At 37.1% G+C, this 25,811-nt stretch overlaps 2 protein-coding genes across 2 annotated transcripts; both read right to left on the bottom strand.

The window, feature by feature from the left end:
• Window positions 1-2,635: 2,635 nt before the first annotated feature.
• On the bottom strand, window positions 2,636-4,427 carry LOC143635338 (F-box protein At1g67340-like). Its single transcript, XM_077103197.1, has 3 exons — window positions 4,103-4,427; window positions 3,862-4,024; window positions 2,636-3,485 (listed from the first exon to the last, which is right to left on the bottom strand). Exons 1-3 carry the CDS (start codon window positions 4,327-4,329, stop codon window positions 2,775-2,777), a joined length of 1,101 nt encoding a protein of 366 aa, XP_076959312.1. The 5' UTR covers window positions 4,330-4,427; the 3' UTR covers window positions 2,636-2,774.
• A 7,114-nt stretch (window positions 4,428-11,541) lies between these two features.
• On the bottom strand, window positions 11,542-12,079 carry LOC143635339 (uncharacterized). The gene has a single exon (XM_077103198.1). It carries the CDS (start codon window positions 11,866-11,868, stop codon window positions 11,551-11,553), a length of 318 nt encoding a protein of 105 aa, XP_076959313.1. The 5' UTR covers window positions 11,869-12,079; the 3' UTR covers window positions 11,542-11,550.
• Window positions 12,080-25,811: the final 13,732 nt, after the last annotated feature.

Here is a 25,811-nt window from a genome sequence, read left to right as displayed (position 1 = left end):
AACAATGGCACATCAAACTCGACATGATAGTTAAGGTGACACCATCTTTTAACCAACGAATATTAATCACCCGATTTCCTTCAAATAGGCAAGTGCAACCGATTTTTCAACCCGACACCAAAGAGGTATGGTCACACTATGCCGTGTCATACTCTTTCTAAATTAATCACCTAATATTTTGTCCAATTTGAAAATGAACCAGTTTTTATTATTTATAATTAAGAATTACTTATGAAAGCCGCAGTAAATAATAAACAATATCAATATAGAAGTTTCCATTTACCGGGAATATATGGGCATGTAAATGAAGTAAACAATTTATTTAAACAAATGAACATGAACGTGTATCTCGTTTTTGGGTTTATGTTTGCGTCCCTATGCTCATTTATGCTTTGTTAGTCTGTTTTGTTGTTGTAAGGTTAGGCTAAATCATTAAATCAAAACTCTTTTCACTTCTACATACTAAGTTGTTAACGGCGCAGCTTGTTCCTCGCTTACCCATTATCTAGATGTAACTTGGTTTATGTTTTATATAAAAAAATATTGAGTTTTTTTTTTAAAAAAAAAAGTTGTCAACAGGCATGTTAGAATTTGAATATAATTCAATTATGAAATATTAAGATTAACTAAAGTCGTAGTTATTGTGCCAGTATCTTCTAGGCAATCAAGTGTTTGATTTTTCAAAGGGGTTTGTGACTTTGTTCTTGTTTCTTTTTTCACAAACAAAAGCAAAACCTAACATTATGTCGAATTTGAAAATGAACCGGTTTTTAATATTAATATTATATTTAATAATTACTAATGAAAGTTACATTAAATAATAAAAAATAACGAAGCTTCTATTTACCGTCTTTTTAAGGGCATATCTAGACTTATAAACAAACGAAACGTTTACTCAATAGTTCGTAAACCATTCAAGGGGTTGAACATGAACATGAACATGAACATGTATCGTGTTCATTCATTTATGATCGTTAATTTAAATTTTCCTTTACTCTTGTTTATGACTGTTAGTTTACGTTTTTCAAGTTCGTTCTTTACATGTTCTAATTTTTTCAAACTCATTACAGTTTTGTCTAGTTTTGATAATTTGTTAGGTCAAGTTGTAGTTCACATTTATTTTTAATAATTTTCACTCAGTTTTGTCAATGTATGTCCGATTACATTCGTTACCAGCTCATATGTTTATAAACATGTATATTTTCTTAACAAACAAAAACGAACAAGAAAACATTGTTTTTTAATAGGACCTTATCATAAGAATAGTAGATATGAATATTAAAATAAAGGGGTTTTAATTATGAGCCATGAAAAAAAGTCTAGTTGAACCCCACCACTAAGAATTTGATAGCCTTTTTGCACTAGAAACATGTAACATATTCCAAAATATACGGCAATCAATAAAGAAACACATGAAATTAGGAAGCATCGTGGTAGCACAACTAAAACAAGACGACACCATCCTAGTTGTGAATTGGTTGATCGTGTTCACAACAAAACACAAAACCAATAGTTGACATTTTACCTTATTATAGAAGCAACCTACTTTTTAACGTGACATGAATGTTATTGGTTTTATGCCCCACGTATAGGGCAGTATTCAAGAATCTCGATCGCTTGTATAAATTTTCTACCCGAGTATGACCTCAATTAGTGTTGGGTGGTTCGAATGGTCTTTAATTTGACTTAATCCAAATCACGCAAACTTAAAGTGGTCCCTCATTGTTGAATAGTCGGAATTAATATTTAGGTTGCTCGTTGTATTGGAACTCCAATACCAACATTTAGCTTGCTCGTTGGATCACTCGAATAGTACAATATAAGGTAGCATGATATTTGGAACTTTCATGATTTAAAATTCTTTGTTAACTCATTAGCTAAGATTGTATAGATAAGAGTATACAGAATCACGAAATAAAAAATAAACGAGATAACTCGTCAAACCACTAGATGGCTCAAGCTGAGCTACCAACTCGGATTGGACATACTCGAGTTAGTTCAACTTCTATGATTATAAACTTGAATTCGAGTTAATGTTGTGTTGGCTCGTAGTTGACACTTTGATCATTTCGAATAAATATTATGCAGTCCAGGTTTTATACCAATTTCTACGATACGTGAAGTATGATGTATGAATTAAAGTACTCAATGGACATGGTGTATGGTAAGGTACCTTCCTTTTGTTTTAAAGGTGGATAGTTCAAATCTTGTAAAACGCATGTATGTGATTTACACTTTTGTTGGTTGTTAAAAATATTTTGAAGTATATTAGTTTTCGGTTATAAAACATAAACATATATTATTGGATAAATTTGCATATCCTCAACAATAGAATATGTGGCTGTAAACATACTGGAGTTGGACCATTGTCACATTGTACATATATTTTTTCTACAAAGGAAAGGAAAGCAATGATTGAAATAAAAAAGTTGTAATATTACATTATTACCTATTAACTAATGTCTTCTTATATGAGCAAAAGGAATATATTGGCCTTCAATCTCTTCACAAATCCTTCATATAGAGAAAGTATATGATTACTAACTTTATGATTTTAATCATCTTATGTTAAGATCTTAATATAACTAATATAACTATAATAATATGATACTAATTTTAAACACTTGGAACAAAATATATCCTACTATAACATACAAACTATTCTTTTAAGTTTTAAACACTTGTATAGCATTAACATCTCTAGGGATTACATCTTGATTAACCACTGCAAAATTTATGGTATTTATTATAAAAACCGGTGGCCAGTGGCCGGTTCATCTGTCAACCACCATTGTATCATTTTCATTAACATCACCGTCGAATTCGCCACCGTCAAAAGCTTGTCTACACATCATCCCATGCCCGAATTTCCAGTCAAGCGCTTGGCACGCGCGCGAGCAATAATTAACGTCTCCACACACCGAACACCGTCGAAACTCATGCCTCCTCGTCTCAAGCCGACCACAACCACCATACGAGCATAACCTGACCTCCTGACTGTCGGTTGGTTCTTTAGGAAACCAATTGACAAGGAACCGGTTTGCTGGGTGTGGGTCCGATGCAGGCACATTACACCCAAAATCACTGAGTAATGGGCACACCGGACCCACCATCTGAGGGAGCAGGTTCCATGTCATTTGTTTACTTGAAAGTAACAATGATGATGGGGTTGTTGGGAAAACTCCTGCGAGCTCACGGGCGTTGGCTTGGATCAACAAACGACGCCCTTCGGCTACGTTTTTACTCACTCCGTATCCGTCTTGTAGACAATGTCCGAGCTCCCGGATAGCGTCGATGTGCCCGAGAAACGCGGCTCGGGCACACAGAGCAACTCCGGCTCGCAAATCCTTGTCGTTCTTCATTCCTCCGCTACCGTTAAACTGAATCACCGCCAGCGAGTACAATGCTGGCGCGTGAGACCGAATCGCCGCCTTCGCCATTAACGACGCTCCGCTTTCTCGATTTTGCAAACAATAAAATCGAATCTGTACATAACAAGTTAACAACAAACTATTAATGACTAAATCAATAACAATTTTAATTAAGTCATGCTAGAGCTACACCACCCATATCTAATTTAACTCTATAAGACACCATTTAGTAAAAAAAAATTTGTCAAACTTTTAAATTATTAGTCAGACTAACCGTTTACACAATATCCTAACAGTCGTTCAAACAATAGGGTGTAAAAATATTTCGAAAATTATTGGTCAGAATGGCCATTTGATTAATATCCGAATGTCCATTTTGACCGGTCAAACTTTGAATTTTTTTTGTCAAAAAGGCCACCAGACCTATATCCAGACTTCCGTTTGAAACAGTGCATGATTAGATTTCAAATGGTGTGTGCATAAAACTCACCATGCCGAGTGTGTAAGAAGCTTCAGCATTTCCGGCATCCGAACAACGTTTCAAAAACCGGTGTGAAGATTCCGACCAATTCTTAGCTTTAACAGCTAAACAACTCGAAGACGCCTTCGATAATACAAATGAATTAAGCCCTAATCCATTTAGTCTCTTGCATCTGTTCAAAATACAAAATCAGTACAAAATAATAATAATAATGCAAGTATTTTTTATTTTTATATTTTGAGATTCATACGTTGATAAAACACTGATGAAATCCGCGGGACAGTCGGCGGATGAGCCGAGCTTAGCAAGGATGGTTAAAATGATGTCATCAGGAAGATAGTGGAAAAAGTCATGTTGCCGGAATCTTTTACGGTTGATATTGATAGATTGTGTTCCGGTGAAGTTAATAATGTCTCTGATTCTCTTTTGATGACACATGATGTTGTTTTCATAACATGTTCCTCTTCTTGTTCTCATTACCTTATGTTTCTCTCTCTCTCTCTCTATAAACTTATGAAAATGTGGTGTAAATATATGTAAAGGATGTGTATAAGTATATATATAGGTCGGTTACATGGGATCCTTTTACTTTAATGTTTGTTGATGGTATATTAAAGATACAGTATAGTCTCCGTCCGACAAAGTCCTATGTAGCTGGGACAGCTTATTTAACAGCTAATATTCGTTTAACAAAACCTTAAAATAAAGATTACCATTAATTATGGTAAATGATTTGGTAAATTGTTAACATAAATATTCTTAATTTATGATTAAAATTAAATCAGTTTGAATGATATTTAAATAGTAAGCCTATCAAGTATATACGAAAGAGTTTGATAATGGTGGATTCTTTTAACAATTATGGAAAAAATGTTAATTTTGTTGATATATTGTGTAGAAAAATGGAAGTTATATGATAAAAATTATTGTGTTTGATATGCTTATAAATGAATCAAACATATTTATTGAATAATAATTAATTTACTTCTGCTTTATTCTACTCGTGTTATACATTTTGAGTGGGATTATAAGCTAGTTAAATATATGAAAAAAATGTATCAATGTTTTTGCAAGTTCTGATGTAATTTATATATTTATATTTATTTTAAATATAAATTATTTAAGTTCCATATATACCAACTAAAAGGTCGGGATTTAATTATTGATATGATTGTTAACTCATATAACAGCTTAATTCCTTGCATTCGTAACAGTTTATCATAATTAAAATTTGCTATTTATAATTTTAAATTTTGTCCAAATAAAAAAAATATATACCCCCACTAAATTCAAATATATGGTTTGAAACTTTGAATACATATAGAATGTTTAAAAATCAACCTTTGCCCATGAGTGTACTCGATGACCGGATTTCGTTAGTTGTTCCAAAAAAAAAATAGATTAAAGCATGTTACAAACTAAATGTGGAAAAAAAAATGTGAAAATATAGAATGAAAAATGAGTCATTAAATGGATTAATTAGACATGTATTTAGCATTAGTATCTAAATCAGAGTTACACAGTGAAAACATCACAAAACATACATGTATTGGGAAGCAATATTCCATTAACTACAAAATGATTTTAGGTGTGAAACATATATAAGATCTAGTATGTGACACGTTTTCGTTTAAGGTAGATCCGTTCGTTAAACTACAAGTGATTTCCACAACATTGTGACAATTAAGACAGTTTAACATGTCATAATTTTACACATGTCTTGTATAAAAGCTAACTAGAAGCATCGTTGTAGCACGGTTTCAAAGATCGTGATGTACCACCCATTACGTCGACTATTTTTTTTTAAACATCACTTAAAATTATAAACAGTTAAATTTTCCTCTATGTCATAACGGAAACTAAAACATATAACATTTTGATCGAAGACGATACAAAGTTTACCTACTCTATACTAAGCTATTGAATAAACCCTTGTATAAGTAACTCTTATAAAATTAATAACTAAACCTTTTAATGCAAAATACCATTTGTGGTAGTACATGATATATTTTTGTGGTTTAACAGAAATTGGAAATAAAGTAAAGATGCATGTATATTGCAAGACGAAGAAAGCCATAGGTTTTGTGACGACACTTTGATTTGTTCCCTGTGGCTGGTGCAAGACATCTTTTGTGATTCGACACGTAGATAGAATCGTGCTGACTCAGCAAAGCTGTTGCAAAGGCATGCGTGTGCCACGTGAGCAGTATAACTAACAATAAACAAGTAGAGTGTAGTAGAGGGAAAGCATGCGTGGGTGGTATGCCTGCCGTACGTACAATGTAAGTCAACATATATGTCTGACATAGGATTTGTTAGCTAGCTAGGTCCTTTTTGGCGGCTTATTTAGTTAGTTACTTGTTCAAGCCACGTGTACGATGTTCCATGACGGCGGCTGCTAGCTTAGCAGTTTGTTAGCTCACAATTGTATGACTTAACTTTATGACAAAAAGGTTAAATGTTTTTTTAAGGTAATTGTTTTAATCAATTTGAAAAAAAAGTAAGATAATCAAGGAGATCAAATGGTGTAGCATCGGTGATATGACAATTTATTAGTGAGTGATGTATGCGTTTGTTGCGTGATATCCTAATTCCTCGTCGACATGTTGGAGTCCACAACATGAAACAAAAGGCAATCCAAGCGGTAATATTACGGCGTGTTGGTGCATATAGAGAACTAGAAACGAGGCCCTCTTCAACAATAAACGAGTCACTGTACGTTAATAGAATCGAGGAGGATATCAAAAGATATAGTTTTCATTGGGTAAAACATAAAGGTAACATAGAAGGGGTTGAATGGGGAACATTGTGTTTGTTCTCTTTTTGAGTTTGTATAGTAATCAGGTGTATTTGTATTCGGGTGTATATGCATTTTGATGTGTTCGTATTTGTATAGTAATCAGGTGTATTTGTATGTGAGTTCAAATTCTTACAAGTGTTAGGTTATATGATAGTTATGTGTAAAAAAATATAATTTAAAATTGCATTTCAGAAGATTAAAGGTGACATTCTGTTATTAAGAAAATGGACAAGTTACATATTGCTAAAACTATGTCATTCGATTGATATTGGTTGATATGATAAGTTTATATGCATTTTAATTTAATCTGATTAATTTGAGGTCACCCTTCAAAGAAAATGAAATGAAAGGTTAATTATGATGTTGGACATATTCAAAAAAGTCGACAAGATCTAGTCAAGCAATTGGTAGGTTGACCTTTTCTTTCCTCCAGTTTTGACTTTTTCTTTTAAACCTTATGATACTTCTAATGTGAAATACATAGTGCTCATCTTTTTCTTCTTTAAGCTCAAACATGAGAATGTACACATTTACTTACATGTATGATATGTTTTCATATGCATTTACACAAAAACTGTAGAACACGATTGTATAAAATCGGTGTATGGTATGATACCCGTTTTGCTCTCCATTGTTATTTTACTTAGGTAAGTTAAACAATATGTATTGTCGTTTAAGTGTTTTTAATATTCTCAACTTATAAATAGTTTTATTTGAACGCTCCTCTATCTATATGTATGTGCAATAGTGCACCATTTTGATCAAAACTTAACGATTCACACTCTAACGTTAAACTACCCGTTGTGGGCGTTAAAATGGAGGCACCAAAGCCACATCATCGCCAGACACCAAAATGAGCTTGTGAGAGCGGGGCACTAAAATGGGAGGAGTCAGCCCATTAACGCCCAAACCACAACATGATAGTCAAATGGTAGTAGGTTAATTAAAGCCTATTTCCTACATGATAGTGACATGGCAAAGTGTTATACATTTTTAGTTAACCCACAACGGATGGTCTTATAAAAAATAAATAGGTGGAGAGGACCCGAGCTCATTTCAGTTAAATGCCTAAGTTGGTCCATGTCTCGCTCGTGAGACGAGTCCGGCACCCGGGAGGACATAATCCAACCATTAGGATTAGCAAGATCCGAGTACGATCAAGTTATATGAGACACATATTAATGTGAAATGCATATATGGACGGTTTCGTATAGCATATATGTATTATAACTCAAAGTACAATCGTCTAACTTATTCGGGGGGGGGGGGGGGGCATCAATGGTCAAGTATATTCGTTGATACAACCGTCTCCTAACTCGTTCAGGTTAAACCCCAACAATATACATCACTTTTAAAATTCAAGTAATTATACTTTTAGGGGAAACAATAGTACTACTAGAGAAACCTTTTGAGTATCTTATCTATTGCAATTGATGTTGACACTCACATCCAACATTACGGTTACCGAAATAATGTAAAAATATCCAAGTTGTTCATGTAAAAGTGTGTTTTGAAAGTAAACATAAAACATTGTAAATAAACACTTTTTGAAAATAGAAAAGCAAGATTTAGATGTCTCCTAAGCACACGGTCTTGATCATGCTCATTCACATAATATCAAACCACAAACATTGTTGCCATTTCTCTAAGTCATGTTTAACTTGGCATTTTAGTTATTATTTTGGTAGGCCTTATCAGTTTACTTCAAATGAACACTTACTTTGGTCCCAATAGATCCAGCATCAAGATTTTCATTTAATTCAGCCTTTGATTATGGAATTAACCATTGGTAGCCAACCTAGATCTACCACCAGATAATTTTATATCTATCTTAAGAATACATACCTACCTAAGAAAAAATAAACACTATAGAAAAGATAAGAAAATTTTTTTACCCTAAAATGGTTTCATGTAATGTTAAGAAAAGGTAAAAGAAAAATGTTATATTTTAAGCATGAGAACCCATTACGAGAAAACTCATGGGACCCATCAATATCCCGTTAAAAACGGGATCAGGTAAATCATAGTTTTCCTAGGTAGGTCGCTTTTGTAGGAAACTAGCGAAAGCAAAATTCGAACTTGAGACCCTACTCAAGGAGAATCATCTACACACTAGTTAGTGAGTTACCACCATACCACCGGTTGGTATTATGACATTTAGATTTGAATTTCCAAGAATATTTAGATTATAAAATGAAAGTTTTAACAAATGTTATTTTTACTATGTGGGTCACATTTATACGAGAACACGGGACCCACAAAATGAAGAGAGAAATAATAGCCAAAGTAACTCGCGTCTAATATTTTGTTGGTGACACATTAACAAATGCAATGTTTTTAAAACATCATGGGATTGGGAAATCTTAGGTTCAAGTCTTCATTTTTTATTTATGAATGATATTCATCGTTCCAAAAAAAAATCCACTTTGGAAGAGTGCTGCAACCTAGATATGTCAAAACTCAAAACATATGCAGTTTTAAGAATACAACCAAGATTTTTGGCATATAATCAACCAACAAGACAAAAGGTCCAAAATACCCTTTACGACGGTGTTTGGGATTGCTTATTGAAACAAATCTCTGCCTATTGCTTTTTGTAATAGCCAACAAAAACTTCAAACTCTCAAGTTCCAATAGCAAAGATTAGTTGTTTCTTTCCTCTCTTTTATCCCTCCCTAAAACTAGCATTTATCATTAATGGTCATAATATCATATTTTGCCTGCTCCATTTTTGTTTGTTTTTACTGTTCTCATTTTTCAAGTCTATGCATAGTATAAAGCAAATACTTCAAGAGTTGACCTACATCTTATATGCTTCATAATACAGTGAAACAGCCACATAGTGCAAGAAAGAATATGTGACCATGCTCAAATCATTCATTAAAGAAAGTAAGAAAAGTCTAGTGTAATACAAGACTACTTTACTTTGAAGGTTTGACCTCAACAAAACCATCATACAAGTCATATGTCATGTAAATCAAGCACATTTCATTTCAATTCTAGTAAAATATACTATTAAGACTCAAAATTCCAAAAGAAAGTTTGTTTTCCAGTAATGCAAATATCAAATAATAATTGTTACATTTATAGAGATTCAAATACTTTCCATATATGATTATAAGCTTTCAAAACATTTAAATGTTAGCATGCTACCCTTTTCGGATTTTCGTGTAGCGGATGAATAAATCTTAACATAATTGATGACAATAGAGGATACTCACAAATATGCAATGTGTATAATTGTGGTCACACAACATCTAATAAATCCCATTTTATCAAAGTAGTGTATCAACTAATAATACATGATTATATATTACTAGACGGGTGCCCGCGCGATGCAGCGGGGTGCGTGCACAAACATAATCGAACGCGTAACCGCTTGTGCTACACTCGTTACGTGGCACAATACACGCGTTGATCAGTCGTAGTACGTGTAAACAATGTCATCCGTATAACTAATGCTTGAATGCACGTACTCAGTGCCGAAAATCAAGAAGCAAAATTTAAATATACAACTATTTCAATTAAATTATTTCTTAAACCAACCTATTTTAAGCTGAATCCCGTTTCAACATGACATCGTTCTAACCCGAACTTGTTATGACTTGACTACTTTCAACTTGAAACATGTACCAACTTGAACGAAATTAACTTTTTTTTGTATCGACACGTTCTGACTCTAATCCGGTTCGACACATGACCCGAGCTCACATGACTTGATCTATTGTTGGTTATTACAGGTATCACGTAATATGTTAACATTATAAAATAAAAAAGTACAACAATATCATACTTAAATTAAAGAGAACAAAATGCTTGTTTTTATTGTATATTTTTTTTTATAAAAAATATTAACGTGTGAAAAAATTACGACTGTTAAAAAATCGTGGGGGTAGTTGGTTTTGAAGAAGGGGTAAATTTGTAACAATATAATAAGTTTACAAAAAATGGTTAAAGTTAAAGGACTATTATTGTAAGTTTCTTTTGAAACTAAATTGGTTAAAGTATTTTATGTTGAAAAGACTATATTACCCTTATTTAAAGTTGTACTGTATGCTTTATGAGTTGTAAAACTCTTAAAATGATATTAATTTTGCCCATCACTCACTCTTTATATATAGTAGAGATACTTTATATATAGTAGAGATAGAGATTATATATTCGAAGTGTAATTGAATCAATATTATACACATATACAGGGGCGGACCCACATAGTGTGGATCGGGGTCCCGGGACACCAATGTTTTTTAAAAATTTATTAGAAGCGGTATATTAAATTTTTTGAGGACCCCATAAGATTTAATACTTGGAACCCATACTATTAATGTTGATGTGGTCTGGTGGAAAGTCCCTTGTTTTATCTTTGAAAGGTCATGGGTTCAAGTCTTACAAGGCTCAGTTTTTGGTTTTTTGTGTTAATTTTTAGTGTTAATCAATCATTTGATTGCTAATGTTGCAATGATAACTTTGAAAACATTCAAACACCTTTAAAATACATATCATTGTTTTCAACTTTATGCATGGTTTTCTTTAGAAACATTCAAACACTTTAAAATATCAGTTTTATTTTTCACTAGTTTAAGTTAATGGTTTTCAACACATGCTTATGAAAGGGTGGATCTAGGTTCTATCTCAAAAATGTTCAAGAAAGGGAAAACAAAGTGTTTATGTGTCAACCCGACCCATTTTGACCCGTTCAGGTAGTGATGATTGAAAATAAAGTTTTATTATGATATTGTTTTTTATTATGTTCTTCGCCTCGACCTGACCTGAACAACGACCGACCCGAAAAATTTGAACACCGAAAATATGGGACCTCATTGGCAAAAAATCCTGGGTCCGCCACTGCACACATACATCTGAAGGTTTCAAATTTACTCAACAACCCAATACATAGATCAATATGGTTGGTTTGGAGGACGAACCGAGATCCGAACCGGGAGTTGGCGACCCGTACCCGACCCACCACAGCTATTACACGTCATCCGACCGGAACCAGCACATGTCCGACACCCACTATCTCCATCCGACCACCGGTTGCAAAGACAGCTGACCCGACCCGTTCCGTTACAGCTTGAACATCTTGGGAATTGACCCGAACCAGAACCCGAACCCGGACCCATCATTGGGTTGTGATCCATTACTGATTTCAATAAGGCTGCTCCGGCTATGACGCTTAGACCGGTGGCTAGTTGAGTCAATACGATCGGACCCATGTTAAAGATATTGAAGAATTGGTGATGAATTGATAAAAAGATTTGATTTTTTTTTGGGGTTGAATTGGAAACTGATTTTGTAATTGATTTGGGTGTATAAAGGTTGCACGCATGTGGAAGTGGTGATGGAATTGAACACGTAGAACCGTGTGAATTTGGGTTTGGATTGTAGTGAGGATATTGTTATGGATGCAAATGGTTGGTTTGATTGATGGCTAGTTCTTTCTTGTCCTCTTGTTTTTATTTTGCTCATTTTGATTCACACTCGGTATATAATCGATATCAAAGTTTTGAGTTTTTGATACTTGTATGGTTTGATACAAAACCGGTATTTTTCAAATTTTGTACAAAATACTGGTACTGATATGATATCGGTACCAGATATTTTAAATTTTTGGGATCGATATCAGTTTTATATTGAACATGATTATCAATCTAATTTACAACACGTTGGTGAATGGTGATTCTGTAATCCAAGTTTCAAACTGATGACGGGGTAGCCCGATCATCGAACCCAAAGCGAGTAAACACATTACCTTAGGAGCTTCGAAGATTAAACGGTTAAATGCTTAGAAGCTAATCTTCGAAGCTTCTTGATATGACATGAGCAATCCTTATCAGTCTTATCGTAAATGTCAAATCTCTTTATATGAAAAAGAAGGTTTACTGGCTTGCATGGAAAGTTGTAACACGTGTCTTGAAAATGAATGACACCCCCTTTTTACTAAAAGATACAGGGGTCGACTACATCTTTAAAAGAGTAGATAAACCTTACTTGTTCAAGCGATTAAGTTGATTTCACATCTCAACTTGAATAGGAACGCCCCACTATAAAAGAAGGACTTAGCACCTAGGGTATTTCATTCACACTTCCACCCTCAACATGCATATTTACACGTACACACTCTTGATTATCACCTTCAAATAACATATTAGTTTATTCTTATACTGGTTGTTGATCGCATGACATTCTCTCCTGCAATAGCTAACGGTTGTTTCATCTTAGCATGAGTCATTCAAGCTATCAAGACCCGCAGTCGTCTAAATCATCATTATCATTAACCCATCTTCGTGCCCCTCACGTGACGACCCGTTTTGTCTTTTTTCTCCCCATATAAACCTCAGTCCCAATTCGCAAGCCTCCTCACGTGAGTGCTGGGTTGTATTTGCGGAAAAGGGAAAAAACTATAGGGACAAAACCGTCCTTCACGTGAAGGGCACACTGATGGGTGTAACGACTAGACTTAACGAGATTAGTGAATTTGGGTTTAATTGCAAGTGAAACTGTAACATCCTGAAAATTTCGAGTTCAAAGTATCAACATTCCAAAGTCTAGGGACTAAAATTTGCCAAAATCTAAACTTGAGGGTTAAAAATGAAATATTTGTTTTCCTGACCCATCGCGCTACGCGATGAGTCAGAAGAGAACCCCATCGCGTACCGCGATGGGGAGTCTGACAGGTTGTGACACGTGTGCCACGTGGCACACGGTGGCACATGGTGGCACACGGTGGCACTAGGTGCTGCCACGTGGCAACACTGTCGCCACGTGTCGCGGCGTCTGCCACGTGTCGACACGTGGTAGGCCTATATGGGTGACTCACCTGGGCTACATCGCGGTACGCGATGGGTGCCCAGAAGCCCATCGCGTACCGCGATGGGGACCAAAATTTCGTCTATAAATAGCAAGGTCCGAGGTCTTCACTTGGCACACCAAAATTGAGTTCTCAACTCTCTCTCTAACATCTCACTACAATCCCAAGTTCGTATATCCGATTTGCTTCGATAAACGTGCCCTGTTTCCTCGATAAGCGTGCCACGACCCTCGAATGTGTATCAAAGTTTCCTTGAAGGTTATACCACTTCCCACCCTCATACAACCAAGACGGTGTTAGTTCTCAAGGTTTGTATCCACAAGTATTGAAGATTTGGCAATTCTCGATTTGCGTGTCGAGTAAAGAGAAGCGGCGTCGAAGTGCTGCTCAAGTCTCTAGAGCTCCCTACGCCATTTGAGGTTAGGCGTAATGTTGAATTCAATATAATTGAATATTATATTCAAGGCTTTGATCTTAAGTCGAGGGTATACTCGATACCTCGGTAAACGAAAAGAAAACATGACAAAGAAATGAATGAGTATTGAATATTGAATAAACATATATATGTGTGTAAGTATATATGAATGTATTCTTTGTTATGAATTTATTATTTATTGAATAAGAGTATTCTTAAATAATAAAAGATTACGTTTCTTGGAGAAGAAGAAACGTCGGGTTTTCATATAAACTAAAGGTTTATAAATTTACTTTTAAACAAGAGATTTTCAAGTAAATAAAGAATTGAACTAGAGGTTCAATCGAAGATTGAGATATAAGACTAAAGGTCTTAAGCCGGATCGTGTATCCGACTAACAAACATTTACACTCGTAACTATAGGTTCGAGGTAAAGAAAAGGGAAAGACCCTTAGACGGTGAGTGAAGTCGATCATAAAGAGACAAGGTGAATGCGCCCCCAAACTTTTAAAGTTGTTTTCAAAATGTGTCAACTTGTTATTTGAAATTGTTTACAAGGAACTATGTGTTCCTAAAACCATTATAGCTATGGGTATGAACCTAGCCCTCAGGCTATGGTATACATATGTCTGGATCCTTACAGAGGTGGTACTATGCGATGTATGGGCATGATCACACCACCTTTGGTCGTAGGATGCTCCGCTGCATGGAATACGACCCTATGTGTATATTTACGTGTACTTAATTGAAGTCGCACGCTGCGGTGTTTCGTGAGGTGACCTAGTGTAGAGGCTCTAGTTTATAATGTGTTATTTGACTTGGTTATTCCTAAGACACGTTGGGCCGAGGCAGGCGTAGTCTCGAGGGGTAATTATGTCAGGTCCCGAATTCTTGAATGTATGGTCGATTCGAATCGGATCTTAATCAATCATGTCATAACTCACACAAAATTAATCGTGTTGACAAGCGAGTTAATGACGGGTTACTATGTTTAGAAAGATGACCGTTTGTTAAAGGCGGAATCAATAACAAACATACGGTTGCAATGAATATTCAAAATACGAAGACAAACGAAGGATTCACTCAAAAGATTTCCATTTATATAACACAAAAGGATAATCAATTAGGGTTTAGAAGGAATCCTAGGACAGCCGTCACATACAAAATATTCTCTTAATTAATGTGTCGGTCTTATCCGTATTTTCGTTTCTCGTGTATCTCTCTTCTTTGGCGGCGTGCCCTAATTATTCTATTTATAGGCCTGCCAACCTAAGACAGCTGTCATTCCTTCTAGAAACCCTATCCGATAGTACATATTCAATTTACATATTCAAAAATATACTAAGTGTAAAACAAGTCTTTCGGGTAGGCTTTTCATTAAACTTCAGTCTCCGAGTACGCAGTGTACTCGGCCTTCCTTCAGACTTGGTAAAATAGAAGTGTACTCGGAATCAGTTTCCGGGTAGACTTTACTTAAAGAATATTTTACCAAGTAAAATATTCACCGAGTAGACTTCAATCTTCTTGAATCTATCAAACTTTGCTCGACAAATCCTTACGAGCAACCTTGTTCTTCTATGATCCTGTTCGGCTAATTGTCAGTTTAACAACTTATTGATAAGGCGTACTCGGGAGTACATACCTTACTTGAGCAGAACCTTACTCGAGATAACTTAAAGATATTCTATTAACTCATCAAGTATACTCGGACCATAATTATTAAAGAATACCTTGCCCGGTCTTTCAATTACTTGGCTTCTTGGACTTGGTTGACCAGACCTTACTCGGAAGAGTAAAATACTTGGTCTTGAAGAACAACCCTGCTTGACAAAGTGAACCTTACTCGGATATGCCAAATCAATGAACCTTACTCGGAAATCACTAAAAAGCATACCTTGCTCGGATATCCACTTTAAGAAGACTATTTGAAGTAAACCTTGCTCGGAAGGCAAAATCTCGTACTCGGCTAAGTAAAAGCTTATTCGAAGGTCCAAGGTGTGCTCGGATTCAATACTTAGCAGTTTCTGAGGAGGTTGAGAAGATTCCAATCTTCCAAATTCTTCGTTCAGGTCAAATCTCCTCATTTGGGTCAAATTCTTGACCCAACAAATTAAGTAAAAGAAATATTTTTGCGTCAGCGTGTTCACCAGCATTCGTTGCTGACGTATTTTATTACATTTTGCAGGTGAACAAGATTAGCACTTGGAGTTTCGAAGTGCTATTGATATATCCGATGGCTCGGATTACTTTTTGTAACTTAATATATAAACGTGATGGTTTTTGTAAATATTAAAACACATAAATATTTTGTAACTTTAAAGCATGTGTTTATAATCCCAACTTTTATATAAAGTTTCACTTTCGATCCTTATAAATTATAAGTCTTCCGCAAAATGAACGCAACTCTGATTTATTTACACTTGTGGTACCAGCTATTGAGTCACACGCCTAGGCCTTAGATAGGGGTGTGACAGGTTTGTATCAGAGCCATCGATCTTAGCGAATTGGGTATCATAAAACAATACCCAAGCTTCAATCCAAGTATATGAATTATTGATTATGTGTTTAGGGATAAGATAGGCTGGTAACCTTTCTTTCCCACTCCTCACTCTAAACCACCTATATATTAGATGTCGTTTAAAGCTCACATCGAGAACTATATGCGCAAGGCGAAAGAGGCCGGAATTGCCGAACCTTACCCCGAAGACAACATGAGCGAAGGATACTATGAAGCCTACTTCAACCAAGATGTGGAACACGACTTGTCCCAACCAGTGTACTACCCAGGGAGTCGACACTACCCGATTGGCGTCCCCGATAGTCCACCGAAGTCAAGCGATGAGGCGTCAAGGCACTCGAGCTATCATCCACCAGCTCTGCCGATGTACCAACCCGCGGAAATACCACAATATTTTCCAACTGGTTATGGACCGCCAAATCCACAACCAATCGAAGCTTTCACTTTCCAACCCACGGAGACAACACAATACTATCCAGTCGGGTATCTACCAAACTCTCAACCATCCGCCGAATGGATGAAGTATATTGCCGAACAACAAGAGTGGCATGCCGAAAGCTCCACCTTCAATGAAACAAGTTCCCAACCAACCCACTATGAAGGACCATCTCGTAGACCAAAGATGAGGGTGATGATGCCTACCAAGACCTTCCAGATGATCCCAAACATCAATGAACCCATACAACCCATGGAGGAAGATGAACCAGAAGAGGAAGAATCAGAGGAAAAAGAAGAGTCAGAAGAAGAGGAAGATCCCGAAGAGGAGGAAGAACCTGAGGAAGAGGTTGAAGAGGAACCGGAAGAAGAGCATCCTGAAGATCATAATGAGATAACAAGCCCGATGGATGGATCACTCACTTCCCAAAATCCAAGCTATGGTTCTGTGGATCCTTACATCCAATGTCTCGAAAAGCTTAGGATTGATACTTCATCAAGCTTTCCACCATATCAAGGTGAAATTCTGACAATTCAAGAACAAGCTGATGAAATCCATGAACAGAACCAAGCTGCCAGGACCTACCTCTACCTTTCATCCGACGGGGACTATGTTCCGTATCCCGAGCTGAGGAACCATTATGAAATGGTGACTCTGGGTTACCATGACCCACCTCCACAGTATGGATACCCAAACGTAATCCCACAGTCATATGAAGAGCACCTTGATCACGCATTGCACGAGACCGATGATTGGAGGAGGAAGGTGCATGAGGTGAAAAAGAAGAAAAAGAGTATGGGAGAAAAGCTTCTTCACAAATGAAACAAACTAACAAAGGTTGTGAAGAAGTACATGAAAGACTGAAGATGTTGATCAAGTGAAGACTGTGTGTAATATAGTCCTATCTGTTATGTGTAAAATAGTATGAATAAAGAACGTTTGAAACGTTCTCTTGTAATGATAGGACCTACTATATATATCGTGGAAACGATATATATATATATATATATGTGTGTGTGTGTAATATGAAAAATATATATCTTTTGATATATATTTATGTATAATAAATAAACGTGTGTTTGAATAAGAAATGTTGTTAAAATTTCAGACCTAATTGAAAAGAAAAAGAAATGTCTGAACAAAGTAACAACAACGAGAATGAAATTGCTCGTCAAAAGAAAGAGAAAGAAATGAGAGATAAGGGGAAAGGCCCCGAGAATGAACGGGAGGAAGAAATTCCCGATTAATTCATGACTAAAATACAAAAGATGATTAAGCAAGCTGTGAGAGAGGAATTTGAGTGGAGATCTCAATCTCATCAATCCCGACATTCTCAATCCGTTAATCCTTCCGTTCATCCTTCTCGTAAACCCGTGAAATTTCGTCCAAAACCTTCTCATGATGAGGAGAGTGACCATGGGTCTAATGCCGACGAGGGTATTAGACAAAAGTTTAAAAGAATGAAAGTGAGTGGGTGTACTTTTAAAGATTTCAAATACTATAAACCAAAAGAATTCCATGGTGACAAGGGAGCTATCACGACTGTGAGATGGCTCGAGGAGATGGAAACTCTTGTTATCACGAGCAAGTGTTCCGAGGAGGAGAAGATACAATACTCCGCTCTCATGTTCAAAGGTGAAGCGCACGAATGGCGGAATGCGCTGTTGATGAGTAGAGGAAGAGACAAGATGTATAGCTTGTCTTGGAAAGAGTTCAAAGCCATGGTGATGAAAAAGTTTTGTCCCATGCACAAGACTGACCAAGTGTAAACTAAATTCCTTAACCATAAGGTCGTAGGGACAAACCTTCGCGAATATAACACCAAGTTCCTCGAGTATTGTCGCCTTGTTTCCCAGCTGGTTAACCCTGAGTCCAGCAAAGTCACACGTTACATATGGGGATTGCCACAGGAAATCCGTGACATGGTGAGGTCTCACATGCCTCAAACCGCCGACTCTGCAATGGAGTTGGCTGGGTACCTGATGGGCGGCATGGTCCGCAATAAGGAAGAGGACAAGAAAGTGACTCCGACATCTGCTCAAGGAAAGACTGGTGGTAGTTCCAACTTTAGAGGCAAGGGCGTAAACCGAAGCAACTCTACGCCATGCAAGACTTGTAGGAGATATGATGTGTGCAAAATTATACACATTATTTATATCATTTATCCCCGATTTTATACACTTTTCATTACAAATCCATTTAGTTTGATACTAAATTATTTGTAACATGGATTTGTAGGTTCGAATGACGAATTGGTCCAAATAAACAAGAAATAACAACCAAAAGGACACAATTCAGAAACCGAACAAAACCGGGAATGAAGCAACAAGGTCCGAAATGGGGAATGAAGCAACTTGGTCCGAAGAACAACCGTTTGAAAGAACGAAGCCGGAAGAAATGAAAATCAAAAGCGAAGACAAGGCTTGAAGATAAAAAGAATAACAAGACACTGGCAAGACTTATGGGCTGTAAAGATTTGAAGACTGAAGACCAGCTGAAAGTTATGACCCATAAAGATTTCCAGCATCAGTTGACACATATGGGTTGTAAACACCCTTACGACCCATAAAGAACCGTCGGTCATTATTGTGTCACAAAAGTCGTCGTCGGTGCAACCAAGATCCAGAATATCCGGAATAGATAATATCAAGACGACCCCAAATAAAACTTATGGGTCATAAAGCAACCTTACGACCCATAAAGACTGTCGGTAGGAAGCACAATCCTGAAAATCTGGAATTGGAGATAAGATAAGATAAAAAGTTAAACTTATGGGTCATAAGGATACTGTTGAAAATATTACGACCCATAAGTATTCCAGATTTTCAGCTATAAATAGCAGCCCGAGTTTCAGCCAAAGACACACCTTTTCTCACATCTCTTCTCTCTAATTAGCTAAATAAGTTCCATATGAGTGCCAAGGAGGTTCCAAGAGTCTCGAGGAGGTCCTAACCACTTCCCGGGAGTTCTAAAGTTCTTCCCGAACACCCCACGAGTAGTATGTCTTTACTTTGTAAGTTTAATTTGGTTATGTTAATTGCTATGTTAGGCTAATAATCTATTAGTTTCGACATTAAGGGCTCTATTTTGTATTATGATTCGAATGTGAAATAGTTATGTGATTTTATTGTTGAAAGGTTTCGTTTGTGTAATTTCTTGAACTTTAAATCCGAAACTCTGTTAGGATTCAAATTAGTTTGTTAATGATCAATTTATTAATATGCTAATGACGTTCTTCAAAATTAAAATATGAAATATGATTTTAATCTTGATAATTAAGGAACAAATGACGGTTTTGTGTTTGTCTATGAATTCAATCTCGTTATAGAAATTATACAATGTGATTTAGTTTTCCGAACGGCGTGAACACTAAATGATAATTAATACTTTCATCACATGCAACTCGCACGCTAAGATCCGAACGGCGTGAGCTTAGGGTAACGAGTTGGCTCTAACTAACGAACTGCGCTTAGTTAGACATAGATGGAGGGAACGTCCGAACGGCGTGACGTTTAGTATTGATATAAATCTTTTAATAATAAAAATCATTGCACCATAATTATTGATGATCGTAGTTCGAATCAGAGGTATGAAATACCCCTTGTGTCGGAACTATCTTTAATAATTGTTTATTCTAAGTTACTTATTTTATCTCTTAGTTATATGTTAAGAATTTGTACTACTACTATTTAGTTTATGCTTATATAATTTATTATTTACCCAAATCCCCCCTGTTACAAATACTAGTTCTAAATCGTTCTCGGTTATAAAATTGTTAAAACGCAATCCCTGTGGACACGAACCTTACTACCACTCATACTATCCCTAATAGTGTGTAACATAGTGAGTTCACATTTATAAATTTATTTGCTGGAGCTGACGACACCCAACAAGATACCATAAGGGCCGATGCAATTTCGCCCCGTCTCCTAAAGTCTGTTAGTCATGTAATCGTACAGGACATGATGCCGCTAACTGTTGGAAGAAGAATATGACTTGCTTTAATTGCAAGGAGATGGGCCATTTGAGTTTTGAGTGCCCAAAGAACAAGCCTGCTGGTGGTGGTATGGGTGGAAGTGGCCAAAACAAAAAGAGAAACGCTCGAGTTTTCGTACTCGACACAAAAAGGGCCGCTGACATGCCGGAAACCGTTACTGGTACGTTTCTAGTCAACGACACGTATGCTAGAGTTTTATTTGATTCAGGTGCGAACTTTAGTTTCATAGATTATAGTTTTCGTAGTCTATTAAACGAACCATTAGTTAAATTAGATAAAACTCTAAGCATCGAGACTGCTAGTGGCGAAATCATTAAGATCTCCGAAGCCCTTGAAAACGGAAAAATTCTTCTAGCTGGTTATATTTTGCCTATTTGTTTGTTCCCCATGAGCTTGTCTAGTTTTGATATTGTACTTGGTATGGATTGGTTATCAGATAACCATGCTCGTATCATCTGCAATAGCAAAACCATAGAACTTCAAGCCCCCGGTAAACGAACAATTCGAATTGAAGGGGACAAATATGCTGGCCAAGTTAGCATAATCTCTATGATTAGGGCTAACAAGTGTTTGAATCAAGGATGCCTCGCATTCATGGCCTACGTCACTGAAGAATCTAAGCCAAAAGAAATCCAAGACGTCCCTATCGTTTCTGACTTTTCCGACATCTTTCCTGATGAACTTCCTGGAATCCCTCCCGATCGTGAAGTAGAGTATAGAATCGATCTTATTCCCGGTACGGCTCCGATCGCCAAAGCTCCATATCGCTTAGCGCCAACCGAGATGAAGGAGTTAAAGAAACAACTCGACGAGCCATTGGGGAAAGGTTTCATTCGACCGAGTTCTTCGCCTTGGGGAGCTCCTATTCTATTCGTCAAGAAGAAGGATGGTTCCATGCGAATGTGTATCGACTATCGTGCGTTGAATAAAGTTACAATCAAAAACCGATACCCACTCCCTCGTATTGATGATCTTTTTGATCAACTTCAAGGTGCTAGCTATTTTTCAAAAATCGATCTTCGTTCCGGCTATCACCAACTCAAAGTTCAATCGAAAGACATTCCCAAGACCGCGTTCCAAACAAGGTATGGACATTACGAGTTCACGGTTATGCCGTTTGGACTTACTAATGCCCCAGCCGCATTCATGGATATGATGAACCGTATTTGCAAGCCTTAATTGGATAAATTCGTTATCGTATTCATCGACGACATACTTATTTATTCTAAGTCTAAGGCCGATCATGAAACTCATCTTCAAACTCTTCTTGAAATCTTAAGAACCGAGAAGTTGTACGCTAAATTCTCGAAATGCGAGTTCTGGTTGCACGAAGTGCAATTTCTTGGTCATATCATTAACGTCAACGATATTCAAGTGGACCCCGCTAAGATTGAAGCTATCTCTAAGTGGGAAGTCCCAAAGTCGCCAACCGAAACCCGAAGTTTCTTAGGTTTGGCTGGCTACTACCGTAGGTTCATCGAGAACTTTTCTCGTATCGCCGTTCCCTTAACTTCTTTAACTCGAAAGAACATTAAGTATGAATGGGGAACGAAGAAACAAGAGGCATTTGATATACTTAAGCAAAAGCTTACCCAAGCACCCATCTTGGCTCTGCCAGAAGGTACTGAAGGTTTTGTTGTCTTTAATGACGCATCCCACTTAGGTTTGGGATGTGTACTAATGCAACACAAGAAAGTAATCGCTTACGCCTCTCGTCAACTCAAGGTACACGAAAAGAATTACACAACTCATGATCTAGAATTAGGCGCCATAATCTTTGCGCTTAAGATATGGAGGCACTATCTCTATGGAGTAAGATTTACCGTGTACACCGATCATAAGAGTTTGAAACATATCTTTGATCAAAAAGAGATGAACATGCGTCAATGACGATGGATGGAAACGCTCAACGATTACGACTGTAAGATTGTTTATCATGAAGGCAAAGCCAACGTTGTGGCTGATGCCTTAAGTCGTAAAGAACATGAGAAACCCAAAAGAGTTCGAGCATTGCGCTTAGAGCTTCAAATTGATCTCATTGAGCAAATCAAGCCCGCTCAAGTTCAAGCAATTAAAGAAAACCAAATTGCTGACGAAAAACGCAATGGCACTATTGACTCGTTAGTCAAAGCTGACGATAGTATCCTAAGACTCGGTAATAGGATTTGGGTACCGATCATTGGAGATTTGCGTGAAAAGATCTTGAACGAAGCTCACAAAACGAAATATATGATGCATCCCGGAAGTGATAAAATGTACCATAATCTCAAAGAGAATTATGGGTGGAATGGGATGAAGAAGGATGCCGCTTTGCATGTAGCAAAATGTTTGACTTGTTTGCAAGTAAAGGCTGAACACCAGAAGCCTTCGGGATTGCTTCAGCAACCCGAACTTCCCGTATGGAAGTGGGAGTTGATTACTATGGACTTTATTACCAAACTCCCGAAGACGACTCGACAACACAATGCTATTTGGGTGATTGTGGATCGATTGACGAAATCCGAACACTTTATACCCATCAATGAGTCGTACTCTATGGATAGATTAGCACGTATTTATGTAAACAACATTGTTGCTTTGCATGGAGTGCCGATGTCTATAATATCTGATCGAGACAGTCGTTTTACGTCTCATTTCTGGAAAAGCTTCCAACAAGCTCTTGGTACGAAATTGAACCTTAGCACCGCCTATCATCCACAAACTGATGGGCAAAGCGAAAGGACTATTCAAACGTTGGAAGATATGCTCCGTGCTTGTGTGATAGACTTAGGAGGAAGTTGGGACGACCACTTACCCCTAATGGAATTCTCGTATAATAATAGTTATCACGCAAGTGATCAAGCCGCACCATTTGAGGCGTTATATGGTCGAAAGTGTAGAACGCCCGTGTGTTGGTTTGAAACCGGAGAAAATCAATTGTCTGGACCTGAGATAGTCCAAGAAACAACCGACAAGGTTCTCCAAATACGAGAACGATTTAAGACGACGCGCGATCGCCAAAAGAGCTACGCCGATATTCGTCGTAAGCCGTTAGAATTTCAAGTCGGTGACAAAGTATTATTAAAAGTCTCTCCTTGGAAAGGCATTGTTCGCTTCGGTAAGAAAGGGAAGTCAACTCTTGGACCTTTTGAGGTACTCGAACCAATCGGCACTGTTGCATACCGTTTGCGACTGCCCAAGTAAATGCAAGGAATACACGATGTATTCCATATTTCGAATCTGCGTAAGTGTTTAACTGATGAAACTTTGGCGATGCCATTGAAAGGCATAGAAATAAACGAAAATTTGAAATTCGAAGAACGTCCAATAAAAATCGAAGATTCGAAAACCAAGAAATTAAAAAGAAAGACATTGAAAATAGTGAAAGTTAAATGGGACTCACGTAGAGGGCCCGAATATACTTGGGAACTCGAATCAGAAATGAAAAGAAAATACCCACACTTGTTTGAGTAAAGCAATCTCGAGGACGAGATTTGTTTCAAGGTGGGGAGGATGTAACGTCCTGAAATATTCGAGTTCGAAGTATCAACTTTCCAAAGTGTAGGGACTAAAATTTACCAAAATATAAACTTGAGGGTTAAAAATGAAAAATTTATTTTCCTGACCCATCACGCTACGCGATGAGTCAGAAGAGAACCCCATCGCGTACCGCAATGGGGAGTCTGACAGGTTGTGACACGTGTGCCACGTTGCACACGGTGGCACTAGGTGCTGCCACGTGTCACCACGTGGCAACACTGTCGCCATGTGTCGCGACGTCTGCCATGTGTCGACACGTGGCAGGCCTATATGGGTGACTCACCTGAGCTACATCGCGGTACGCGATGGGTGCCTAGAAGCCCATCGCGTACCACGATGGGGACCAAAATTTCGTCTATAAATAGTAAGGTCCGGGGTCTTCACTTGGCACACCAAAATTGAGTTCTCAACTCTCTCTCTAACATCTCACTACAATCCCAAGTTCGTATATCCGATTTGCCTCGATAAACGTGCCTTGTTTCCTCGATAAACGTGCCACGACCCTCGAATGTGTATCAAAGTTTCCTTGAAGGTCTATACCACTCCCCACCCTCATACAACCAAGACGGTATTAGTTCTCAAGGTTCGTATCCACAAGTATTGAAGATTTGGCAATTCTCGATTTGCGTGTCGAGTAAAGAGAAGCGGTGTCGAAGTGTTGCTCAAGTCCCTAGATCTCCCTACGCCATTTGAGGTTAGGCGTAATGTTGAATTCAATATAATTGAATATTATATTCAAGGCTTAGATCTTAAGTCGAGGGTATACTCGATACCTCGGTAAACGAAAAGAAAACATGACAAAGAAATGAATGAGTATTGAATAAACATATATATATGTGTGTAAGTATATATGAATGTATTCTTTGTTATGAATTTATTATTTATTGAATAAGAGTATTCTTAAATAATAAAAGATTACGTTTCTTGGAGAAGAAGAAACGTCGGGTTTTCATATAAACTAAAGGTTTATAAATTTACTTTTAAACAAGAGGTTTTCAAGTAAATAAAGAATTGAACTAGAGGTTCAATCGAGGATTGAGATATAAGACTAAAGGTCTTAAGCCGGATCATGTATCCGACTAACAAACATTTACACTCGTAACTATAGGTTTGAGGTAAAGAAAAGGGAAAGACCCTTGGACGGTGAGTGAAGCCGATCCTAAAGAGACAAGGTGAATGCGCCCCCAAACTTTTAAACTTGTTTTCAAAATGTGTCAACTTGTTATTTGAAATTGTTTACAAGGAACTATGTGTTCCTAAAACCGTTATAGCTATGGGTATGAACCTAGCCCTCAGGCTGTGGTATACATATATCTGGATCCTTACAGAGGTGGTACTATGCGATGTATGGGCATGATCGCACCACCCTTGGTCGTAGAATGCTCCGCTGCAGGGAGTACGACCCTATGTGTATATTTACGGGTACTTAATTGAAGTCGAACGCTGCGGTGTTTCGTGAGGTG

Source organism: Bidens hawaiensis, unplaced genomic scaffold, assembly GCF_021521415.1.
Source record: "Bidens hawaiensis isolate Kalapana, Puna unplaced genomic scaffold, B.hawaiensis_p1.1 tig00007433_1, whole genome shotgun sequence".
Taxonomy (NCBI): domain Eukaryota; kingdom Viridiplantae; phylum Streptophyta; class Magnoliopsida; order Asterales; family Asteraceae; genus Bidens; species Bidens hawaiensis.
This window is presented reverse-complemented; position numbering and strand designations above follow the sequence as displayed.

Coding starts and splice junctions, on each gene's coding strand:
- LOC143635339 (XM_077103198.1), bottom strand. CDS start 11,868: ATGGGTCCGATCGTATTGACTCAACTAGCCACCGGTCTAAGCGTCATA.
- LOC143635338 (XM_077103197.1), bottom strand. CDS start 4,329: ATGAGAACAAGAAGAGGAACATGTTATGAAAACAACATCATGTGTCAT. Junction 4,025..4,102: donor TTCATCAGTGTTTTATCAAC/GTATGAATCTCA, acceptor TATTTTGAACAG/ATGCAAGAGACTAAATGGAT. Junction 3,486..3,861: donor CTTCTTACACACTCGGCATG/GTGAGTTTTATG, acceptor TGTTATGTACAG/ATTCGATTTTATTGTTTGCA.